The 21,354-nt window shown below is 48.7% G+C and overlaps 1 protein-coding gene and 1 non-coding gene across 2 annotated transcripts in view; one reads left to right on the top strand and one right to left on the bottom strand.

Annotated features, from left to right (window-relative positions):
* Window positions 1-11,312, bottom strand: part of LOC140904411 (uncharacterized) — a 112,080-nt gene extending 100,768 nt beyond the window's left edge. Inside the window, exon 1 of the mRNA XM_073326808.1 lies at window positions 10,209-11,312. Coding sequence (XP_073182909.1) covers window positions 10,209-11,312 — 1,104 coding nt within the window. The remainder of the gene's footprint in view (window positions 1-10,208) is intronic.
* On the top strand, window positions 2,194-2,265 carry TRNAE-CUC (transfer RNA glutamic acid (anticodon CUC)). Its single transcript has one exon. It is a non-coding gene; the product is annotated as a tRNA-Glu (tRNA).
* Window positions 11,313-21,354: the final 10,042 nt, after the last annotated feature.

Genomic DNA, 21,354 nt, shown 5'->3' on the forward strand with positions numbered 1-21,354 from the left:
CTACGTAGTTGTAGCCATGCAGGTCCCAGAAAAGCTTGTCTTTGTCCCCAACAGAAGCTGGCCCAGTCAAAGATATTATCTCACCCACCTGCGCGTTTGCTCGCCACACTACCTGAGACAAGCGGAAAGAGACTCAAAGCAGAGAAAATGGAACAAAGAAGTTGAATTCCTAGCTGAAAAATGGGCCCCTTTGTCAGCTGGAGGCAATCTCAGACGATTCTGGGACCTCTTGTGACTATTGCTGGTTTTGAAAAAAGCCAGGTGTTATTTAGGCAATATCGCTTCTACTATATCCACTGAAGCAGATTTATGCTTCACGATTGCTGTGTATCCAAAGAGATTCATTCAATTCAGCACACAAGTGAATAGAGATAGGCAGCTGGAGTCAGCCAGTTCGCCCCCATCTCAAAGTCTTTGGTTTTTAAAAAGGCCCCTTTTGGTGTTTATACAGGACAGGGCAGAAAACGGCCAGATAATAAGCTATTGGGGTGAAAGTTCTGAGGTTTTTTTTAATTTGCAGTGAAGACTGAATGGAGAATTGTGTCGAGAAGTTTCTTTCCCTGACTGAGGATGGAACCAAGGCAGCATCAACGAGACTCCTAACCAGTAGACCAAGGGTACTCAACAGGTGTACCATGGGCCAACTCTAGACCGCCAGAAATTTTTAATGGACCCTGAAATCTTTTTAAAAATCATAATAATAAGTAAATAAAATTATTTTCTCTGGAGTCTGGACCTTGATCATATCTTGACTGAGATTTTGGACCTTGACAAAAAATAGTTGACTACCCCTGCAGTAGACCATAAGGGGGGGTAATGTAGGGTTTTTTGGTTCAGCTCCTCTATGCTTTCTAAGGCTACTTGCTCTCCAGTTAAAGAAATCCCTTCCAACCCTGATATTCTATGATTCTATGAAATGGTCCATTCCCCATTTCAGAGGGGACAGGAACAGAGAGTGAAGGAACCCCTGTGCTCATAACCTGAGCTCAAGGAAAAGCATTGAAACAAGCTCAAATTACGATTTAGGTTCCTCCATCAGAATCCCAAGAGGAACACAAAAGAGGAACAATCCTCCTCTGCTTTCATTTACCCCACCGCATCCCTCTCCGCTTCTTCTTCCGCCTACCTAGTGGCTTGATTTCCTTTCAGAGTGGTAGCCGTGTTAGTCTGTATCAGCAAAAACAATGAGGAGGACTTGTGGCACTTTGGAGACTAACAAATTTATTTGGGCGTAATCTTTCCTGGGCTAAAACCCACTTCATCACATGCATGGAGTGGAAAATACAGCAGGAAGAGATATATACAGAGTCCATGAAAAGATGGGGGTTGCCTTAAAATCATAGAAGATCAGGGTTGGAAGGGACCTCAGGATGTCATCTAGTCCAACCCCCTGATCAAAGCAGGACCAACCCCAACTAAATCATCCCAGCCAGGGCTTTGTCAAGTCCCCTGCCCTCTGACATGTCCTTTCACAGAATCACAGAGTTGGAAGGGACCTCAGGAGGTCATCTAGTCCAATCCACTGCTCAAGGCAGGACCAATCCCCAATTTTTGCCCCAGATCCCTAAATGGCCCCCTCAAGGATTGAACTCACAGAGAACTGTTTGAAATGGGCCACCCTGTTTACCACTACAAAAAGTGATTTTTCCTCCTACTGCTAATAGCCCATGACATGCTAACGAGGAAATAGCCGTGATTTAAAATCTCCACTCAGAAATGGTGAACAACAGCAGAACCCAAAGTAACTGAAGGAAGGGCGGATGATCACAGTTAGGACACAGAATTCAGAAGATGGCAACGCTCAGAGCCCCGTTACATGGAGTCAGAATGCAATCAGCTCACAATGAGGGGGAGCAAACTCCCTCCCTTGCTCTCTATGCCAAAGTTCCTGTCAGCTCAATGTCCAGGTCGGCTGCTGAGAGGGTTGCAATGGGGTCAGTGAAGGCAGAAGAGGATTGTTCCTCCTGGGTTTTCTTTGTGTTGCTCTGTGATCCTAGTGGAGGAAGCTGACGCATCATTTGAGTTTGTTTCAGTGGCTTGGGTTGGGCTCAGGTTGTGACCCTGAGCACAGGGGTTCCTGCCCGCTCTGCTCTTAGCCGCTCAGGGAATGGACAAAGGAGCAGCTTCAGAAATTGGAGAGAAAATAGCCTAAGGAAGTGTAGCACAGCTGAGAAGAACAACAGCCCCATCTTCTCCCTGGTGGTCTAGTGGTTAGGATTTGGCGCTCTCACCACCACGGCCTGGGTTCAATTCCCAGTCAGGGAAAAGTGACTTTACAGCAAAACACCTTAATTTATTCTTCTCTTGCAATTTGAACAAATTGACGGTTTTTCCCTGACTCCCCCATCTTCTACGTGATCTTGGCAAGGGCTTTGGAGACCATATCAAAATCAAAGCTTCCCATTGACTAGGAGCAGAATATGGGCATGTTTCCACTGTGCACTTCGTTGTCCACAAATAGACAGGTGCAAATTCTTGTTCCCCCTTGCTAGCTAGCCTAACCAATGTTGTAACAACAGTAATAGACACTCAGGTTGACCCAAGATGTCAGTTTTCTTGCTGAAACAAAACCAAAAAATCATTTGGGGTCAACCAAATTCTTTCAGCAAATAAAATATTCACTCAAAAAACTTTCATCCCACTCTATATACCAATCTTTGGAAGTAACCATCTCAGCAAAACTGACCATTAGCCTCTTCCATTCCTGAGGGCTAGCTGCTGTCGTGTTCTAAGCATAGACGATGGGCCTTTCACCTGTTGGCCACTGGTTTCTACCTTGCTCAGGTAGCTACTGATGAAAGGCAATGTGGTTTAGTGGCAGACCTACTTCTATCCCTCTGCCCAACTAGGCGTGTTTGTTTCACACTGCTTGTAAAAATACAATCAATGCATTTTGTTGATACCTAAATCTGGGATCAAGATGAAACATTGTGATTGTAAGTCAATGAGAAAATCTCTGCTGAGTTCGACAGAAGGAAGGTTTTCTCATCAGGTTCTAGCACACAATAAAAGTTCTGAAGGTTCTTAGAGTTTCCAGACACATGGGCCAGAATTTTCAGAAGGTTTCACCCCCACCCCTAGAGCCAGATTTTCAGAAGAACTCAGCTCCCATTTAGGCAATAAACATTTTGGCCAGATTTTCAGAAAGGCTCAACACACTGAGGGCTGAGCTATTTTGGAAACAAAAGGTGGTAGAAGTTGTGGGTGCTGGTTGCTTGGCCGTCTGGCCCACCAGGCAGGAGTTTGAGGTTCAACATTACTTTCTCAGAATGGTAGCAATCATCTTTTATTCCCTTAAAAAGGGAGCAGGGAGATGACATATAAAAATCGCTTGTGCTTTAGAAAGTCTCTAGAAGTTGAAAGAGATATGCCATCTCCACCTCCCTGGAAAGTTCACAACAAGTTAAAGAAAACTGTGATTGATAAGTGGCTTGACTAACAGTGACAGGCTGACCGAGTGGTCTAACGTGTCAAACTCAAGGCTGTGTCTTTCCGTCATTTGTGTTCTGGGCTCCATATGCAGGTGGGCGTTCAAATCCCCTTCCTGACACAATCATTGCCTTCTACATGAGAAATAGCCTCATTTCAACCTCTCCTGTAACATTACAACACCAACTGCTTCGCATTTCTATGCTAGAACTTGGAGGGAATTCAAAAGTGGTGCATTCAGGGCACCTAGTTGAGGTCATGGGTGGTCTAGTTATAAGCTAAGGTTGTTCAGTCCTGTCTGGGAGGGTAAGCTCTGGAGAACACGGATCATCTGAAGATTACTGAGGGGAAGCAGGAACATCTGATCCAGACAGTGGAGGACAGCCATCTAGAATCCTAAGGAGATATTTTGGCATCTAGGGAGTGAGAAGTAAATCTCAGAACGGAGAGCTGAGGTGGTGCTGATGACTATTTCCTGTGGCTAAGGCTAAACGGGAGCGTGTACATCTAGGAACAAGGAATGTCAGCCACGTATACAGCAACAGTGGGATCTCAGCTAGGAGTCAAAAGGTCTTTTTTACCTCTGTATTTGTTGTGCCCACTTCATCCAGTTCTGAGGTCCCCAGTTCAAGAAGGAGGATGAAACATTTGAGAGGAGAAAGAAGAGCCATGAGAAGGATGAAAGGCTTAAAACCCCCGCCTTGCTGTGATAGTCACAAAGAGCTCAGAAAAGGTTTAGGGGATGACGCTCTCACTCCCTAAGTACCTACATGGGGAACAATACTTAAAAACAGGCTCTTCAATCTAACAGACAAATGTATAATGTGAGCCAATGGCTGGAAGTGAAGCTAGACATATTCAGATTGGAAATAAGGCATGCTTTCTGACAGGGAAGGGAATTAACCATTGAAAATCTTACCCAGAGTCCTGGTGGAGTCTCCATTCCTGGAAATTTTCAAATCAAAATTGGATCTATTTTTTTTTAAACGGATCTGTTCTAGTTGAAAAGGAATTCTTCGGGGGCAGGTATCGGGCCCGTGCTAGACAAGAGGTCAGACTGGGTGTTTACGAAGACCCCTTGTGGTTTTAAAATATGGGAAACAAACCCTTAAATGACAAACGTTTTATTCTGTGAATCAAAAGGAAGTGCTTCCCCTGGCTCTTTTTCTCATTTTGTAAACAAGGGCTTGGAATTTCAACTCTCAGTGAAGCTTTGCCTTTAAACTGAATTAGGTGAATTTTCCAGCTCTTGATCCTCTGAGTCTAAGGAAGAATCCCTGAAAAGCAGGTGAGGTTTCAGTTCAGAATTTCATAGGTTAATTTGATGCCATCCAAGAGTGAACACTTCGGTAGGGAACAAGTGAGAATTTGTTGACTGAGAAAAATTCCTGGTGAAAATTGGCAAAGCTGTGGATATTTTTAAACATTCCAGTGAATTTACACATGAAGATACAAACAGAGAGAGAAAGAGAAAATCACACACTGAACAGCCCCTTGTAGGCATTAACAAAAATCAGACCCACACACAAACCCACACAGCACACAGAGAATCATAGAATCATAGAATATCAGGGTTGGAAGGGACCCCAGAAGGTCATCTAGTCCAACCCCCTGCTTGAAGCAGGACCAATTCCCAGTTAAATCATCCCAGCCAGGGCTTTGTCAAGCCTGACCTTAAAAACTTCTAAGGAAGGGGATTCCACCACCTCCCGAGGTAACCCATTCCAGTGTTTCACCACCCTCCTAGTGAAAAAGTTTTTCCTAATATGCAACCTAAACCTCCCCCACTGCAACTTGAGACCATTCCTCCTTGTCCTGTCATGTGCTATCACTGAGAATAGTTTAGATCCATCCTCTTTGGATCCACCTTTCAGGTAGCTAAAAGCAGCTATCAAATCCCCCCTCATTCTTCTCTTCTGTAGACTAAACAATCCCAGTTCCCTCAGCCTCTGCTCATAGGTCATGTGTTCCAGTCCCCTAATCATTTTTGTTGCCCTTCGCTGGACTCTCTCCAATTTTTCCACATCTTTCTTGTAGCGTGGGGCCCAAAACTGGACACAGTACTCCAGATGAGGCCTCACCAATGTCGAATAGAGGGGAACGATCACGTCCCTCGATCTGCTGGCAATGCCCCTACTTATACAGCCCAAAATGCCATTGGCCTTCTTGGCAACAAGGGCACACTCTTGACTCATATCCAGCTTCTCGTCCACTGTCATCCCTAGGTCCTTCTCTGCAGAACTGCTGCCGAGCCTTTCGGTCCCTAGTCTGTAGCTGTGCATTGGGTTCTTCCGTCCTAAGTGCAGGACTCTTAATTAGACAAATTGGAGGATTGGGCCAAAAGAAATCTGAGGAGGTTCAACAAAGGACAAGTGCAGAGTCCTGCACTTAGGATGGAAGAATCCAATGTACCGCTACAAACTAGGGACCGAATGGCTCGGCAGCAGTTCTGCAGAGAAGGACCTGGGGTGACAGTGGATGAGAAGCTGGAGATGAATCAACAGTGTGCCCTTGTTGCCAAGAAGGCCAATGGCATTTTGGGCTGTATAAGTAGGGGCATTGCCAGCAGATCGAGGGATGTGATCGTTCCCCTCTATTCGACATTGGTGAGGCCTCATCTGGAGTACTGTGTCCAGTTTTGGGCCCCACACTACAAGAAGGATGTGGAGAAATTGGAGAGAGTCCAGTGAAGGGAAACAAAAATGATTCGGGGTCTGGAACACATGCCTTATGAGGAGAGGCTGAGGGAACTGGGATTGTTTAGTCTACGGAAGAGAAGAATGAGGGGGGATGTCATCGCTGCTTTGAACTAAATGAAGGTGGATCCAAAGAGGACGGATCTAGACTATTCTCAGTGACAGCAGATGACAGGACAAGGAGTAATGGTCAAGTTGCAGTGGGGGAGATTTAGCTTGGATATTAGGAGAAACTTTTTCACTAGGAGGGTGGTGAAACACTGGAATGGGTTACCTCGGGAGGTGGTGGAATCTCCTTCCTTAGAAGTTTTTAAGATCAGGCTTGACAAAGCCCTGGCTGGGATGATTTAGTTGGGGATTGGTCCTCCTCTGGGCAGGGGGTTGGACTAGATACCTCCTGAGGTCCCTTCCAAACCCGATATCCTAGGATTCTATGATCATTTGGCCAACAACATGCAGCAAAGCACCCAACTCAGTTGCATGAATGCTCTATAAGCCACTCCTCAATTATACAGAGACACCAGCATATCTCCCCAGCTCTCAGCCTTGCACCTCAGAAATGTACCATCTTACACGACTCATGGCCTTCTCTTGAAAAGTGTAAGCTCATTAATTAGTTCGCCACTTCATCAAAAATAAAGGGGACATGCACCAGCCTTTGTCATGTGAGCAACTTTCCCAAACACTTTGGACAAACTCAGGAGTAAGTATAAAATATTAAAATAAGTTTATTAACTACAGAAAGTTAGATTTTAACTGAGTCTAACTGTTGGTCACAGAGGTCAAAAGTGGTTACATAACAAATGAAAACAGACTCCCAGTCTAAACTCTAATTTGAAAATACTAAGCAAGAATTGGATCAAACAGCTTTTCTCACTTACTGGTTGCTCCAGGCAATGTTGAGTTCTTAATACACAGACTGAATTCCCTCTCAGCCTGGGACCAATCTCCGCAATTCAAATTCTGAGTCTTCCAGACAGTCTTCCAGGTGTTGAGATTGGGGAAGAGATAGGCCATGTGGGGGTGTCTTTGACTCTCATACATATTTTTTCTCCAGATGCTAGGTAGATTCTTGCCGTGATGCTGGGGTTAGTTAGCCCCCAATATGGAGCAGCAGTTTGCCTCCTGCACCGTGTGGTAGGCGTGTCACAGCTCCTTGACTTTGACCCCACAGGGCAGTGTGTCCCTGTCATGGCCCCTTTCTATCATGCATCACGAAATCTGCGTGCGCACCTCGGGAGTTACACCGCAGAAAGCTGCTTTCCTGTGCAGAAACTTGCCCGTGTAGACAAGGCCGCAGAGGGCTTACATAAGAACGCACGACAGGTCATAGACTGGGTCAGACCAATGGTCCGTCAAGCCCAGTGTGCTACCTGAGAGCGACCAGTGCCAGATGCATTGGAGGGAAAGAACAGAACAGGCTTGTTGACCTGCAAGGTGAGGGTCTTTCACCTTTATATTTAACTTCATTGTTGTCGATTCCTACTTATCCTATATCTAACTACCCCTCCTCTGAGGTCTCTGGGCAAATCAGGTGTGAACCACTCCTTTGACACAGACGTGTCCCAATCCAGCTGAATTGAGGCAGAATTTGGGCCAATGTCAGTTTGGAAAAGGCCTGCTTCACCCAGCAGGTTTCTCAAAGTATCCGTTGCTGTGAACCGCATGTCGTGTGGATGTGCGAACTCCAAAGATAGCAAACATGAAAAAAAAAACGCAAAGCCGGTTCTGAGGTTTCCAGAGCCAGGCCTGAGGGTTAAAGAGCTGTGCTCAAAAGGACAAGCGTCTCAGCAGCTATAAAAAGAACTAGTTGCAAAAACAAAACAAAAATTACATGGAAAAAAACCAACCAAACAACAACCACCCAGAAAAGCTCCTATCACTCGCCCATCACCATTGTAGATCTTGACATCTCCTGCCTAATGTGACATCTTTGTTTTGCGAAGAAGAGCCCTGGGGAACTCCTGCGAACTCCAAAGATAGCAAACATGAAAAAAAAAAACGCAAAGCCGGTTCTGAGGTTTCCAGAGCCAGGGCTGAGGGTTAAAAAGCTGTGCTCAAAAGGACAAGGGGGCTCAGCAGCTATAAAAAGAACTAGTTGCAAAAACAAAACAAAAATTACATGGGAAAAAAACAACCAAACAACAACCACCCAGAAAAGCTCCCATCACTCGCCCATCACCATTGTAGATCTTGACATCTCCTGCCTAATGTGACATCTTTGCTTTGCGAACAAGAGCCCTGGGGAACTCTCTGGCTCACCTGTGTGGGTGGAAGGGGTCTCACACTACGTGGGAAGGCTGCATCATGAGAAAAACCACCTGTGCTCTACTTTCACCCTTTCTAATCTTTCAGAGTAGCAGGAGGCGGAAAAGTGAGACACATGCATTTGACTCAAGAGCAAAACTAAGAGACCAAACCACAGACTCTGGACTCAGCATTCATGTATCCTGCAGTCTGAACTTGGAATCTGTTACATTCCCTCATTGGCTACCATCATTTAACCAACACGGAAGTGCTTCTTGTCCAGCAAGGCAGCCAGTTTGGGACCCATAGGCATGGCATGGCTCTGAAGGAATCAGCTGTTTCTCTCTGTGCTTCAGGAAACTTGGGATCCAAATGGTAAAAGACAGTTGTTCCCAGTTTCATCATGGCATCCTTTAGAAGTGTGAGCAATTCTAAAAACAGTTTACCTTGGCCACAGGTCACCATAGCGTCCATCTCTGGGGTGAAAATCAACCACTAAAACCTCTCATTTCTACCTGAGTTCTTGTCAAATCTTTGACCTTAGTTGTAGCAATTTTACACGGCTCTGGCGTAGAATTCTTCACCAACCACACGACATACCAGTAGCGATACTGAGGTAGAACTCCCCCAAATATACCCTTTTGTTTCTTTAATCTGGTGCAACAGATTTAAATAAGGGACTAAATTCAGGTGCGGCTTAGAATCCCTCTAAGACACCAAATGTCAGGTATCTACTCAAAATGGGTGTCTTTCTGCAGCTCTATCACATTCCTCATGGATGCCATTTCCTACACATTTACAGCATCTCCCAGGAGTGAGCTGAACAGAAATGTCACTTCCATTTTTCCCATCTCTACCTAGGAAGGGATTGCATTTCCCAAATAAGAGGCAACATGCACCTGATTAGGAAGGGAAGATCTTCAGGAGCAACCTCCTGCAGGGCATGGGCCACAACTGCGTTGGGAGGCAAATGAATGGGTCTTTTGCTTAGTTCCAAATAATTTACTAGAGAATCCTCTTCCCAGCCCCTTCGGGAAATATTGACCTTACCAATTGAAGAACAGGGGGATAGAGATGGTGATGGAGAATCCCTCTGATTTACCCTATGTTCTTCTGTTGTTACAGAGGGGAAAAGACATTTTCCCCTCTCCCTTCCCTATTCCTGCTCTTTGTTATACTTCAATATATTTTAAGGGAGGAAAACGGTAGTAAAAATATCTGCCTTCAGGAAAACCTGAAGCAACAGCGCTCTGATGAACTGTGACAACTGGGAATGAAACAATATGTTCCTGGTGGGGGAACTTGATGACTAACAATTGTTTTTAAATGGGGGAACAGTATAACTGTGATGCTCAGGCTTTGTTTAGACTAGGACATGTGATGGAGTTTAGGTCAGGACAAGGGGAAAGCTAATGCCAACCACTGCACCTCGGCTGCATCTGCACGACAACTGTAATTGTCTTTTAACACCAAGATCACTAACTTGAGCAGCCAACGCCAGGTACAGTCCTAGTGGATGTAAGGCACGGGTAGTTTTTGCCACAGTGTAGCTTGTTGGGAACAAACCTCTCTCCCCCACCTGGAGCTGATGAACATTCCTGGCTGGAGGGACACACGCTCCTTCGACCCAAAAGGAAAGGAGTTGATAGAAAACATCACAGGATTGACCCCAAAGAAGGGTGAGCTGCAAAAGGCAGGAGCAGGCAACTCATCTGGGGGAGCTGAGTAACCACGGTGAAGATGGGGCACAGATCACTAAGTGGGAATTAGCAAATGTGATTTAAAAGCAAAAAATACCTTTGGCCAGCCCTAGTCAAGGCATTTGTTAGAGATCACTCCCATGTGGATTTTCTGATGTCTAATAAGGGTTGAGCGCTGATTGAAGCTTCTCCCACACTCAGAGCACGTGTAAGGCCTCTCTCCTGTGTGGATTCGCTGATGTGTGAAAAGGGCTGAGCTTTGATTGAAGTGTTTGCCACACTCACGGCATCCATAAGGTTTCTCACCCGTATGGATTCGCCGATGTATGATAAAGTATGAGCTCCGATCGAAGCGTTTCCCACACTCAGAGCATCCATAAGGCTTCTCACCTGTGTGGATTCTTCTATGTGTGGTCAGTACAGAGCTCTGATTAAAGCTTTTCCCGCACTCAGAGCACATGTAGGGTGTGTCTCCCGTGTGAATTCGCTGATGTCTGATCAGGTTTGAGCTCCGATTGAAGCTTTTCCCACACTCAGAGCATGTGTAGGGCCTCTCCCCGGTGTGGATTCTCTGATGTGTGGTAAGGGCTGAGCTATAACGGAAGCATTCCCCACACTCAGAGCATGTGTAGGGTGTGTCTCCCGTGTGGATTCGCTGATGTCTGATCAGGTTTGAGCTCCGATTGAAGCTTTTCCCACACTCAGAGCATGTGTAGGGCCTCTCCCCGGTGTGGATTCGCTGATGTGAGAGGAGGGATGAACTGTCAATGAAGTGCTTCCCACACTCAGGGCATTCATAAGGTTTCTCACCCTTGTGGATTTTCCGATGTGTAATAAGGTGTGAGCTCTGCTTGAAGTGTTTCCCACACTCAGGGCATCCGTAAGGTTTCTCACCCATGTGGATTTTCCGATGTCTAATAAGGTGTGAGCTCCGCTTGAAGTGTTTCCCACACTCAGGGCATCCATAAGGTTTCTCACCCGTGTGGATTTGCCGATGTGTAATAAGGTGTGAGCTCTGCTTGAAGTGTTTCCCACACTCAGGGCATCCATAAGGTTTCTCACCCGTGTGGATTTTCCGATGTGTAATAAGGTGTGAGCTCTGCTTGAAGTGTTTCCCACACTCAGGGCATCCGTAAGGTTTCTCACCCGTGTGGATTCTCTGATGTGTGAGAAGGTCCGAGCTCCCTTTGAAGCTTTTCCCACACTCGAGGCATGTGTAGCGTTTTCCTTCCAAGTTCATTCTCTCACGTGTAATAAGGTCTGACTGGCTACCGAAGTTTTCCTCTGGCCTCTGCTGACTCTCACAGGCTTTTGTTTTTTCTGGGCGCGCACAGCTCCCAGAATCATTCCCTTTGGACCTTCCTGACAACATCCCATGGGCTTCTACTCGCTCAGCATCTTCCTGCTGGGGTTCCTCCTCGTTTTCACTCACCATCCCAACACCTGACGGGAGACCGAGAGAATCCAGACGTAAGTCTCTGCCTGCGCCAGAGAGAAAGGAAATCTCAGAGAGAAGAATGGAAAAAGGGATGAAGGAACCAAAATGTGTACAGGACAGATCAAACCTATCAGGAGCTGATTTTCCCTTCAACCTTCCCCAGAGGAGAGAAAGGAAGGGATCAGTTCTGGGTCCGTATCTCAGAAGAAATCTCAGGGGACAGCGAGATTGGGGAGGGACCTGCTGCTAGTTGTCAGTCAGGATAGGTGGGAAGCCATGAGTGACCTCTGCCTAACGATTCTACATCTGCAGGGAACAATCCTGAACTTGGAGAGCTCACAAGGTCTTTGTAGGGCATCCCAAATGTTTCCTGTATTCACCGACAGTTTTGGGGTTGGTTTAACCAATGCCTCACCTATGCAGGGAGCTCTCGGGAGCACTTTTTTCTTAGAGCCATGAAGGTCTGGGACGCACGACTCCTCCCCTCGTTCCAGCTGCGAGATCACATCAGTTCTGGAAACTGGAAACCCTGCTCAAGGCAAAGAAAACAAGGGAGGTCAGTGGAATTTGTGGGATACTTGTCACAAAGAATATTCCATGCTTTTAAGCCCAGCTCACTTTTAAGTAGTAACGTCCCAAGGCCGGCTTCCTTGGCTCAAAGTGCCAGGAGATGATTATTATAAATCATATTCATTACCTTAATGCCTAAGGGCCAACTAACAGTGGGTCCTCATTTTGCTAGGCACAGTACCAACCGAGAAGCGTTGATGGCCCGTGCCCTGAAGAAGTTACAATCTAAATAGACAAGGCAGACACAGAATGGGGGAAGGGGTAGAACCCACCAGCAGCGTGAACTCCGTGAAGGCAGAGTGACAGATCTGATCAACACGGGCCTAGATCTTGAGACTATCGGATTTAATGTTACAACCAGGGCCAGTGTTTTCCGGAAATTGTCGCTAGGACTGCATTTTTTCCCAAAATTACTCTTTGTTTCTGGAATCACCGTTAATATCCAGAATTGCTGATCAGAGGGTGGGTGGGGCATGCAGGGTCACAATCCCCCAGATTTCTCCCTGGAGACACCCGTCTCCTCCCCAGGGCACAGGCTGGCTGCGGTTGAGACTTGATGCCAATTTCTTCCCTCCTCATACAAGTCTGGGATCGGCAGTGGGACGCCAGGCTCTCTCATCATGCTGCAGAGAGGACGGCACTCACAGCTGCTCGCGGCCGTGTCCACAGCACCTCTCCCCTGCTCATCTGCCCTGTACACAGCTGGTTCATGCCCCGTCTCTCCAGCGCACAGCTGGCTCTAGGCTCTCAATGCCCAGTATCTGAGCCCCACCGCCCCCACACAGCCGGCTCCTGTCCCCTCCCCCCAAGGCACTTTCAGGCTTTAAAGGATTAGATATTGCTCACGTTTGTCAATTACTCTCTTTTCATTGCCTGCAAACTCTTGCCCTAATTATGACTGTTATCTGTATATCTAAGCCAGCCCTTGAAAGCATGAATTCTTCACAGACTATGATGCCGAGATGCGCCACATGATACCAGGAAGGGCTGCGGGATGGGTTTCCTGTGCAAGCTGGTATCGCTACGGGGTGATGAATGCCAGATCTCAAGGCTGGTTATGCAGAGCTCCACCTTTTGAAGCTTTACCCAACGCAGAAAGGGGTAGTGACGGATTTCCCCTCATTCAGGAGACTGAAGACAACAGACTTTTGGGGGATAAACAGCTGAGTTTGAGCTGACTGAGGGGGGTCTTTCTGGGCTACAAACTCACAGGACCTGATAACCACCAGGAGGTAACCCTTTAAGAAAGGTTTTAATACACTTTGGAACTGATCAGGGATTCCCATGAGGACCGCTGAGGGAATGAAGGTAAACACACATTTGGATAAAAAGAAAAGGAGGACTTGTGGCACCTTAGAGACTAACCAATTTATTAGAGCATGAGCTTTCGTGAGCTACAGCTCACTTCCTCAGATGCATATCGTGGAAACTGCAGCAGGCTTTATATATACACAGAGAATATGAAACAATACCTATTCCCACCCCACTGTCCTGCTGGTAATAGCTTATCTAAAGTGATTTCCAGCACAAATCCAGGTTTTCTCACCCTCCACCCCCCCACACAAATTCACTCTCCTGCTGGTGATAGCCCATCCAAAGTGACAACTCTTTACACAATGTGCATGACAATCAAGCTGGGCTATTTCCTGCATAAATCCAGGTTCTCACATCCCCCCCACCCCCATACACACACAAACTCACTCTCCTGCTGGTAATAGCTCATCCAAACTGACCACTCTTCAAGTTAAAATCCAAGTTAAACCAGAACATCGGGGGGGGGGGTAGGAAAAAACAAGAGGAAACAGGCTACCTTGCATAATGACTTAGCCACTCCAAGTCTCTATTTAAGCCTAAATTAATAGTATCCAATTTGCAAATGAATTCCAATTCAGCAGTTTCTCGCTGGAGTCTGGATTTGAAGTTTTTTTGTTTTAAGATAGCGACCTTCATGTCTGTGATCGCGTGACCAGAGAGATTGAAGTGTTCTCCGACTGGTTTATGAATGTTATAATTCTTGACATTCTTGTTACAAATCAGATGTGTGGTCAGTTTGGATGAGCTATTACCAGCAGGAGAGTGAGTTTGTGTGTGTATGGGGGTGGGGGGGATGTGAGAACCTGGATTTATGCAGGAAATAGCCCAGCTTGATTGTCATGCACATTGTGTAAAGAGTTGTCACTTTGGATGGGCTATCACCAGCAGGAGAGTGAATTTGTGTGGGGGGGTGGAGGGTGAGAAAACCTGGATTTGTGCTGGAAATCACTTTAGATAAGCTATTACCAGCAGGACAGTGGGGTGGGAATAGGTATTGTTTCATATTCTCTGTGTATATATAAAGCCTGCTGCAGTTTCCACGATATGCATCTGAGGAAGTGAGCTGTAGCTCACGAAAGCTCATGCTCTAATAAATTGGTTAGTCTCTAAGGTGCCACAAGTCCTCCTTTTCTTTTTGCGAATACAGACTAACACGGCTGTTACTCTGAAACACATTTGGATGCTCTTCTTGTTTTATGAGAATGGGAACAGGAAGGGCAGGGATATCACTGAATGCAGGATCTCAGCAGTCCTAGATGTCAGGATAGCACCATATTGCAGCCCATTGGAAAACATAATCCCAACTACACATACAAAATGATGGGCTCTAAATGAGCTGTTTCCACTCAACAGAGGGATCTTGGAGTCACTGGGCACAGTTCTCTGAAAACATCAACTCAGTGTGCCACGGCAGTCAAAAAGCAAAGAGAATGTTGGGAATCATTCTGAAATGGAGAGATAAGACGACAGAAAATATCATATTGCCTCTATATAAACCCATGGTACACCCACATCTCGAATACTGCCTGCAGATGTGGTTGCCCCATCTCAAAAAAAGATATATTGGAATTGGAAAAGGTTCAGAAAAGGGCAACCCAAATGATTACAGGTATGAAACTCTTCCGTACGGGGAAAGATTAAAAAGACCGGGATTATTCATCTTGTAAAACAGACAAAGGGGGGATATGAGAGAGGTCTATAAAATGAAAACTGCCGTGGAGAAAGTAAATAAGGACGTGTCATTTACTCCTTCTCATAACACAAGGACTAGGAATCACCCAATCAAATTAATAGGCAGCAGGTTTATAAGAAACAAAAGGAAGTATTTCTTCACACAACGCACAGTCAACCTGGGGAACTCCTTGCCAGAGGACGTTGTGAAGGCCAAGATTATAATAGGGTTACAAAAAAAAAACCAAAAAACACCATGAGAAATCTATTGAGGACAGGTCGTGAATGGTTATTAGCCAGGATGGGCAGGGATGGTGTCCCTAACTTGTGTTTGTCATAAGCTGTGAATGGGTGACAGGAGATGAATCACTTCATGATTCCCTGTTCTGTTCATTCCCTCTGGGACACCCGGCGCTGGTCACTGTCGGAAGACAGGACACTGGGCTAGATGGACCTTTGGTCTGTCCCAGTGTGGCCATTCTTAAATACCAGGGAACCTAGTGAGTCCAGTGCAATGGGAGGGAGTAGGAAAATCCCTGGGTGTGGAGAACACTGGGAAATTAGAAACTATCATTCAGAAGCAACAGACTCTAAATAGTCTAGAAAAGCAGAATGTGAAAAATAAGAATCGGGGTCATGTGACTTCAGGAATGAGGGACTCAAAAAACCAAGTCTACAGAGAAGAGAGATTGTGGCTATTGCACATGCGGATGGGGGAGCAACTCTCCAGGTCTCAAGGATTTTCACCAGCAACCGAGGCCATTGTCCCATGCACGGGGCAATCCGGAGCAGTGAGGAGTTGTGTCATCTGTAATCCTGGCTGAGTTTCAATGCTCTGCTGCTGGAGCTCCCTTGTCTGGATTCCCCCAGATTCTCGGAGATGCTGCCCCGAGCAGGGTCTAGGGAGAGATCTCTTGTAGGAAGCCCAACACCCTCCTCCGTGTGAAAAGGAAAGGAGGACTTGTGGCACCTTAGAGACTATCCAATTTATTTGAGCATAAGCTTTTGTGAGCTACAGCTCACTTCATCGGATGCAAACTGTGGAAAGTGTAGAAGAGCTTTTTATATACACACAAATCATGAAAAAAATACCACCTCCCACCCCACTCTCCTGCTGGTAACAGCTTATCTAAAGTGATCACTTTCCTTAGAATGTGTATGATAATCAAGGTGGCCCATTTCCAGAACAAATCCAGGGTTTAACAAGAACGCGGGGGGGGCGGGGCAGGAAAAAACAAGAAGAAATAGGTTACCTTGCATAATGACTTAGCCACTCCTAGAGCTGGATATGAAGCAGGGGAATCTCCCCTAAGCCTGACTGGTGGCTTCCCCCTTCGTATTTCAAGGCACCCGCTGGTTAGTTGGGTCAGGCTCCAGCACTACGAGTCTGGTCCTTTTTCCCAGCCCCATCTAGGTAGGTTATTTTCTGTTCACCAGATTGGAGCATTTCCACCTCCGAACCTCATGGGTCTCTTCCCAGAATCGAGGCCACTTATTAAACAACTCCCAGCAGGTCTGCCACCCCCTGGCCTCCTCCCTTTCTCCACCCTGTGCATTTCCTACCCCGCTCCAACCTCCAAACCAGATGGTGCAAACCTTCCCCTCTCCCGTGTATTTGCTGTCCCTCTCCCTCCTGCAGGAACAGATCAGAACCCCCCACAATAATCCCTACCTAAGCTGGCTCCTCTGCAGCCATGTCGCTCCCTTGTCCCATGGGAGGACGGGATGAACCGGAAAGAAACATGAGCGTCGTTCTGCAACCTGGCCGGGCAAGAAGGGCTGTTGTGGAAGTTTAGGAACGGACATTAGTTCAATTCACATCACGCTTCCCCCAGGCTCTTTCCCTGCAGAGCGAGATCCGAGATTCTGCCGTGCTGAGAAAATGCTCAATCTCTGGATTACAGCAGAGACCTGGCCCCTCCTGCCAGGCTAGGCCCACAGACACACTTTTAACCTCCTTTCTCCCTCCCGCATCCCAAAACAAAGTCTCTGAATGCAATCCTAGAAAAAAGCAGAACCAAAGGAGTCCCTTTCGAGGATTCCCTCTGACACTGACCCCACGGCAGCCACACCCCAGCAGGAGGGACATGGAGTCAGGAACTGGGTTTTCCTCTCTCTCATCCTCGTCTTGTCCACAGGAAAGTGATTCTCCCCACAGTGCAGTAATACATCTGTCTGGGCAGATGAGAGAGCTGGAAATCTCTTTCAAAACTCTTTTATCCCACGGACCCTGTCAGTCTCTCTATCTCCTTTTCCCTGTGCCCTCTCCATGCCTGTCTGCAAGGAAACTCTCATTCCTGGGTTGTTTGCTCCCCCATGGCTGGATTTGCTCCTGCAAATGGCAGGAGAAATGGGGTGGGGGGCTGTTTGTGTAGAGTCATTTTATAGGCCTTCACTGCCTGCCTGGGATTTCCCCATTGCCTGCCTAGGACCCCCACCTGCCCTCCACCAGGATCTGCCAGGCCATTTGCCTGGGACCCCCTCCTCCTCTCAGCAGGACCCCCTGACGCATTACAGGAGGACCCCTCACTCTGCGCCAGGGACCGCCCCACCACAGCTCTGTGCACTGGGCATGGCAATGGTCCCAGGAGCCAGCTGGGCAATCCCAGACAGAGCCCCTGGCACAGCACCAGGCAGCGTCTAATCCCCTGCCCCACCTGCCCAAGAGACCCCCACCCCCTCTGGTCTGCAGCCAACAGGCCCCCAGCCATACCCACCTCCAGGACCCATAGCCTTAGGGCTGGGCACATCAGAACTACTCCCCGAAACCCCAAACCCTCCAGAACCCACTAACCTGACTAGGGCCCCCCCTGCCCAGCCACCCAGAGGCCTCCCCCTACCACAATGCCCCTTCAGCTCCCGCTGCAATCTCCCCACACAGACACCTGCCCCCCGCCCCAGCAACAATGTTCTCTCACAGTGTCTGGTAAGTGGATAGAAAGTTATCACCACCCCCTGCTGGCCAGTCACACAGGCAGAGGGAGCCCGGGGGGACGCCTCTTTAACAGGAGAAGGGAAGCCATGGAGGGCTAAAATAAGTAAGACATTTCCATACTCTGTCACTAGCAAATAATGGCCACCGTGGATCCACCCCAGAGTTGGCTACAGCTTTGCACTGCGGGAAGCCCCCCCTCACGGAGACCCTTTGTCATGGGGTTTGGGATACTTCTGGACCCACGCTGCACTCAGAGGGACCTCCTCATCCCGTGCCAGCTGGAGAAAAGAAAAGGGTCCAGCCAACTCTCCTGTTACCAACTGGGAACCACCCATCCCCCAAACAGGGGGAGGCCCCTGGCTTTGATGGGTATTGAGTATATGGCTAATCTCTTTTATCAGCAAACATTTTTAACAGAGAGAAAGGAGGGAACAAATGATTCTCAAAGGAGAGGGAAAGATGATCATTGTTGCAGGGGGGTTAATTTCCCAACCAGGATGGAGAAGGACTCAGGGTGACAGGTTCCCCCCAAAGAAGGACAAGTTGCTAGGATTTAGAGACGTGGGGAACAGCCCCAAACCCAAGAGGATTTTTAATTGACATTTGATAATGACATCGTAAGAGGGAAACCTGAGATTTGAGATCAGTGTTCAGCAATGAAAGAGAAAGGGTGGAAATCTGAGGGATTTTGGATCCATTTATGCAAATTATAGAGAGGAAAGTGGAAAATGAGAGGGATTTTATCGCAGTTGTTGATAGGAGGTAAAAGCTGAGTGTATTTCCCACCACTATTTGGTCAATGAATAGAGCGGAAATGGGCAACATTGGCAAACGTTTGAGATCCATATTCAGGAATCTGAGAAAAGGTGTAAATCTGAGATTTTCGTCGTAATTTATCATTACAGAGACAGGGAAAGCTCTCAGGGGCATATTCAATTAGAAGTAGACAACTAGAGTAAAAGTGGGGCAAACGTTGAGGGTATTTTTGAGGAATCTTTGAGACGTACAGAGAAAACGTGTCACAAACTACGCAACTGAGAACATGGGATAAACGCCAGGACCGGGGGGGCTTTTATGTGGCTATTAAAAACTAGCTGGAAAAGGGGGGACGGTTTGTCAAATAAAATCCAGCCTGTCCAATACAGAAGCAGAAAGTGATGGTCCCCCCCCCACGGCCCCCGTTCACCTGGGCAGCATGGAGCCCTCTGAGGGGCTGACTGAAGGGGGCGGGGGGGGGAGCTGGAGGGCTCCCTGGGGGCGGGGAGGGGCGGCAGTGGGGGATGGGCAGGTAGGGGGCAGAGAGTCACTTTCCTGCCCCCCCCGCCCAGCGCTCCCCCCCCGGGGTCTCCCACTCACCGGAGCACGGGGGGGGTTAATGATGGGCCCCACCCCGCACAGACCCCGGAGAGGAGCCGCAGCTGCTCCTCCGACAGATCCGACACGAGGCAGCGCCTGGTCTGCTCCGGGCTCCGCCCCCAGACGCTGCCCCGCCCCCGGTCTGCTCCAGGCCCCGCCCCCTGGCGCTGCCCCGCCCCCGGTCTGCTCCAGGCCCCGCCCCCAGACGCTGCCCCGCCCCCGGTCTGCTCTAAGCCCCGCCCCCAGGCGCTGCCTCGTGTCGGGTCTCTCGGAGGAGCGGCTGCGGCTCCCCTCCGGGGTCTGTGCTGGGGGGGCCCGTCATTAACCCCCCCGTGCCCGGCCGGGGGGGGCTTTCTCCAGCTGGGACCAGCCCCTGGCTCTGTCTGCCCCCGACCCGGTGAGTGGGAGACCCCGCGGGGGGGGGGGAGCGCTGGTGGGGGGGGGCAGGAAAGTGACTCTCTGCCCCCGGCACGGCTGGGATTGGGGGGGGCAGAGACTGGGGCCCGGCGGGCGGGGTCCCTTGGGGGGTGTTGGGGGGAGAAGCCGGAGTTGCGGGGGGTGGGGGTTGAATTGTCTCTGTGCAGCCAGGAAATTCCCGGGGGGAAGTGGGGGGCGGCGGGGGAGTTAATTGGATCCCCTTCCCCCCCGGGCACAAATGCCCCCCAGTTTTCCCCTTTTCCCTCTCGGTAGCTCCCACCTGGTTGTAAACTCCCCCCCACCCCCCATTGATCCGCTCTCTGGTCTCCCCTGATCCCCCCCCCGTCTCTCCCTCCTCCTCACATGTCCATTGATACTCCCCTCCCGTGGGTGGGGGCGGGATTTCCCTCCCCCCCCGTTTTATCCGCAGCGATTTGTCCCGGTGTCGGTGGGAAGTTGGAGCCCGGAGCCCGGGTCTCTGCCGGGGCGGGGAAGGGAGGGGACGTGTCCCCCATGGGGCTGCCCCCGATCCCGGCTTCCCAGTCCCACTTGATGCCCCCAACTGCCGCACCGTTGCCCCCAGCCCCCACCTGCCCCCCACCTGCCCATCCCCCACTACCGCCCCCTCCCCTCCCCCAGGGAGCCCTCCAGCTCCCCCCCCCCTGCCCCCTTCAGTCAGCCCCTCAGAGGGCTCCCTGCTGCCCAGGTGACCGGGGCCGGGGGGACGACGACGACCACTCTCTGTTTATGTTTTGGACAGGCTGGATTTTATATGACAAACGGTCCCCCCTTTTCCAGCTAGTTCTTTAATAGCCACATAAAAGCCCCCCCGGTCTTGGCGTTTATCCCATGTTCTCAGTTGCGTAGTTTGTGACACGTTTTCTCTGTACGTCTCAAAGATTGATAAAAAAGTTTGCCCCACTTTTACTCTAGTTGTCTACTTCTAATTGAATATGCCCCTGAGAGCTTTCCCTGTCTCCGTAATTATAAATTACGACGAAAATCTCAGATTTACACCTTTCCTCAGATTCCTGAATATGGATCTAAAACGTTTGCCAATGTTGCCCATTTCTTTTTATTGACCAAATAGTGGTGGGAAATACACTCAGCTTTTACCTCTGTGACAAAGTGGGACTGTTCTTAATGTTCTTAATGTTTCCTCTGAATAGTGTGGGGGTGCCTCAGTTTCCCCTATGAAGTTTTTAAGTATCTAGGTGGTGCGATAAGGGTGTATGACCATTGCAGAGCCCTAGAGGGCATGTGTGTGCAGGAGTCTGGACACAGAGAATGGCCGACACCCTGTTTCCTGGCCACTGATGGCCTGGGCCCTTCCCCCCTGCAAGGTGAGAGCTAAAGGGTTGGAGAACAAAGGAATCCGGTGACCTCCTGGCCCGGGAAAGGAACCAAGCCCAGAGGAGGAGGGGCTGGAGGGAGTTGGAGTGAAGTGCAGACGTGGTTGTCTGGCTCACTGCCCCACCCAAAATGGCCCCAGCTGAGGGGTCCTGTTCTCTGCACCTGCAAGCTCTGTTTTAGACCATGTTCCTGTCATCTAATAAACCTCTGTTTTACTGGCTGGCTGAG

This window comes from Lepidochelys kempii, unplaced genomic scaffold, assembly GCF_965140265.1.
Source record: "Lepidochelys kempii isolate rLepKem1 unplaced genomic scaffold, rLepKem1.hap2 scaffold_112, whole genome shotgun sequence".
Taxonomy (NCBI): domain Eukaryota; kingdom Metazoa; phylum Chordata; order Testudines; family Cheloniidae; genus Lepidochelys; species Lepidochelys kempii.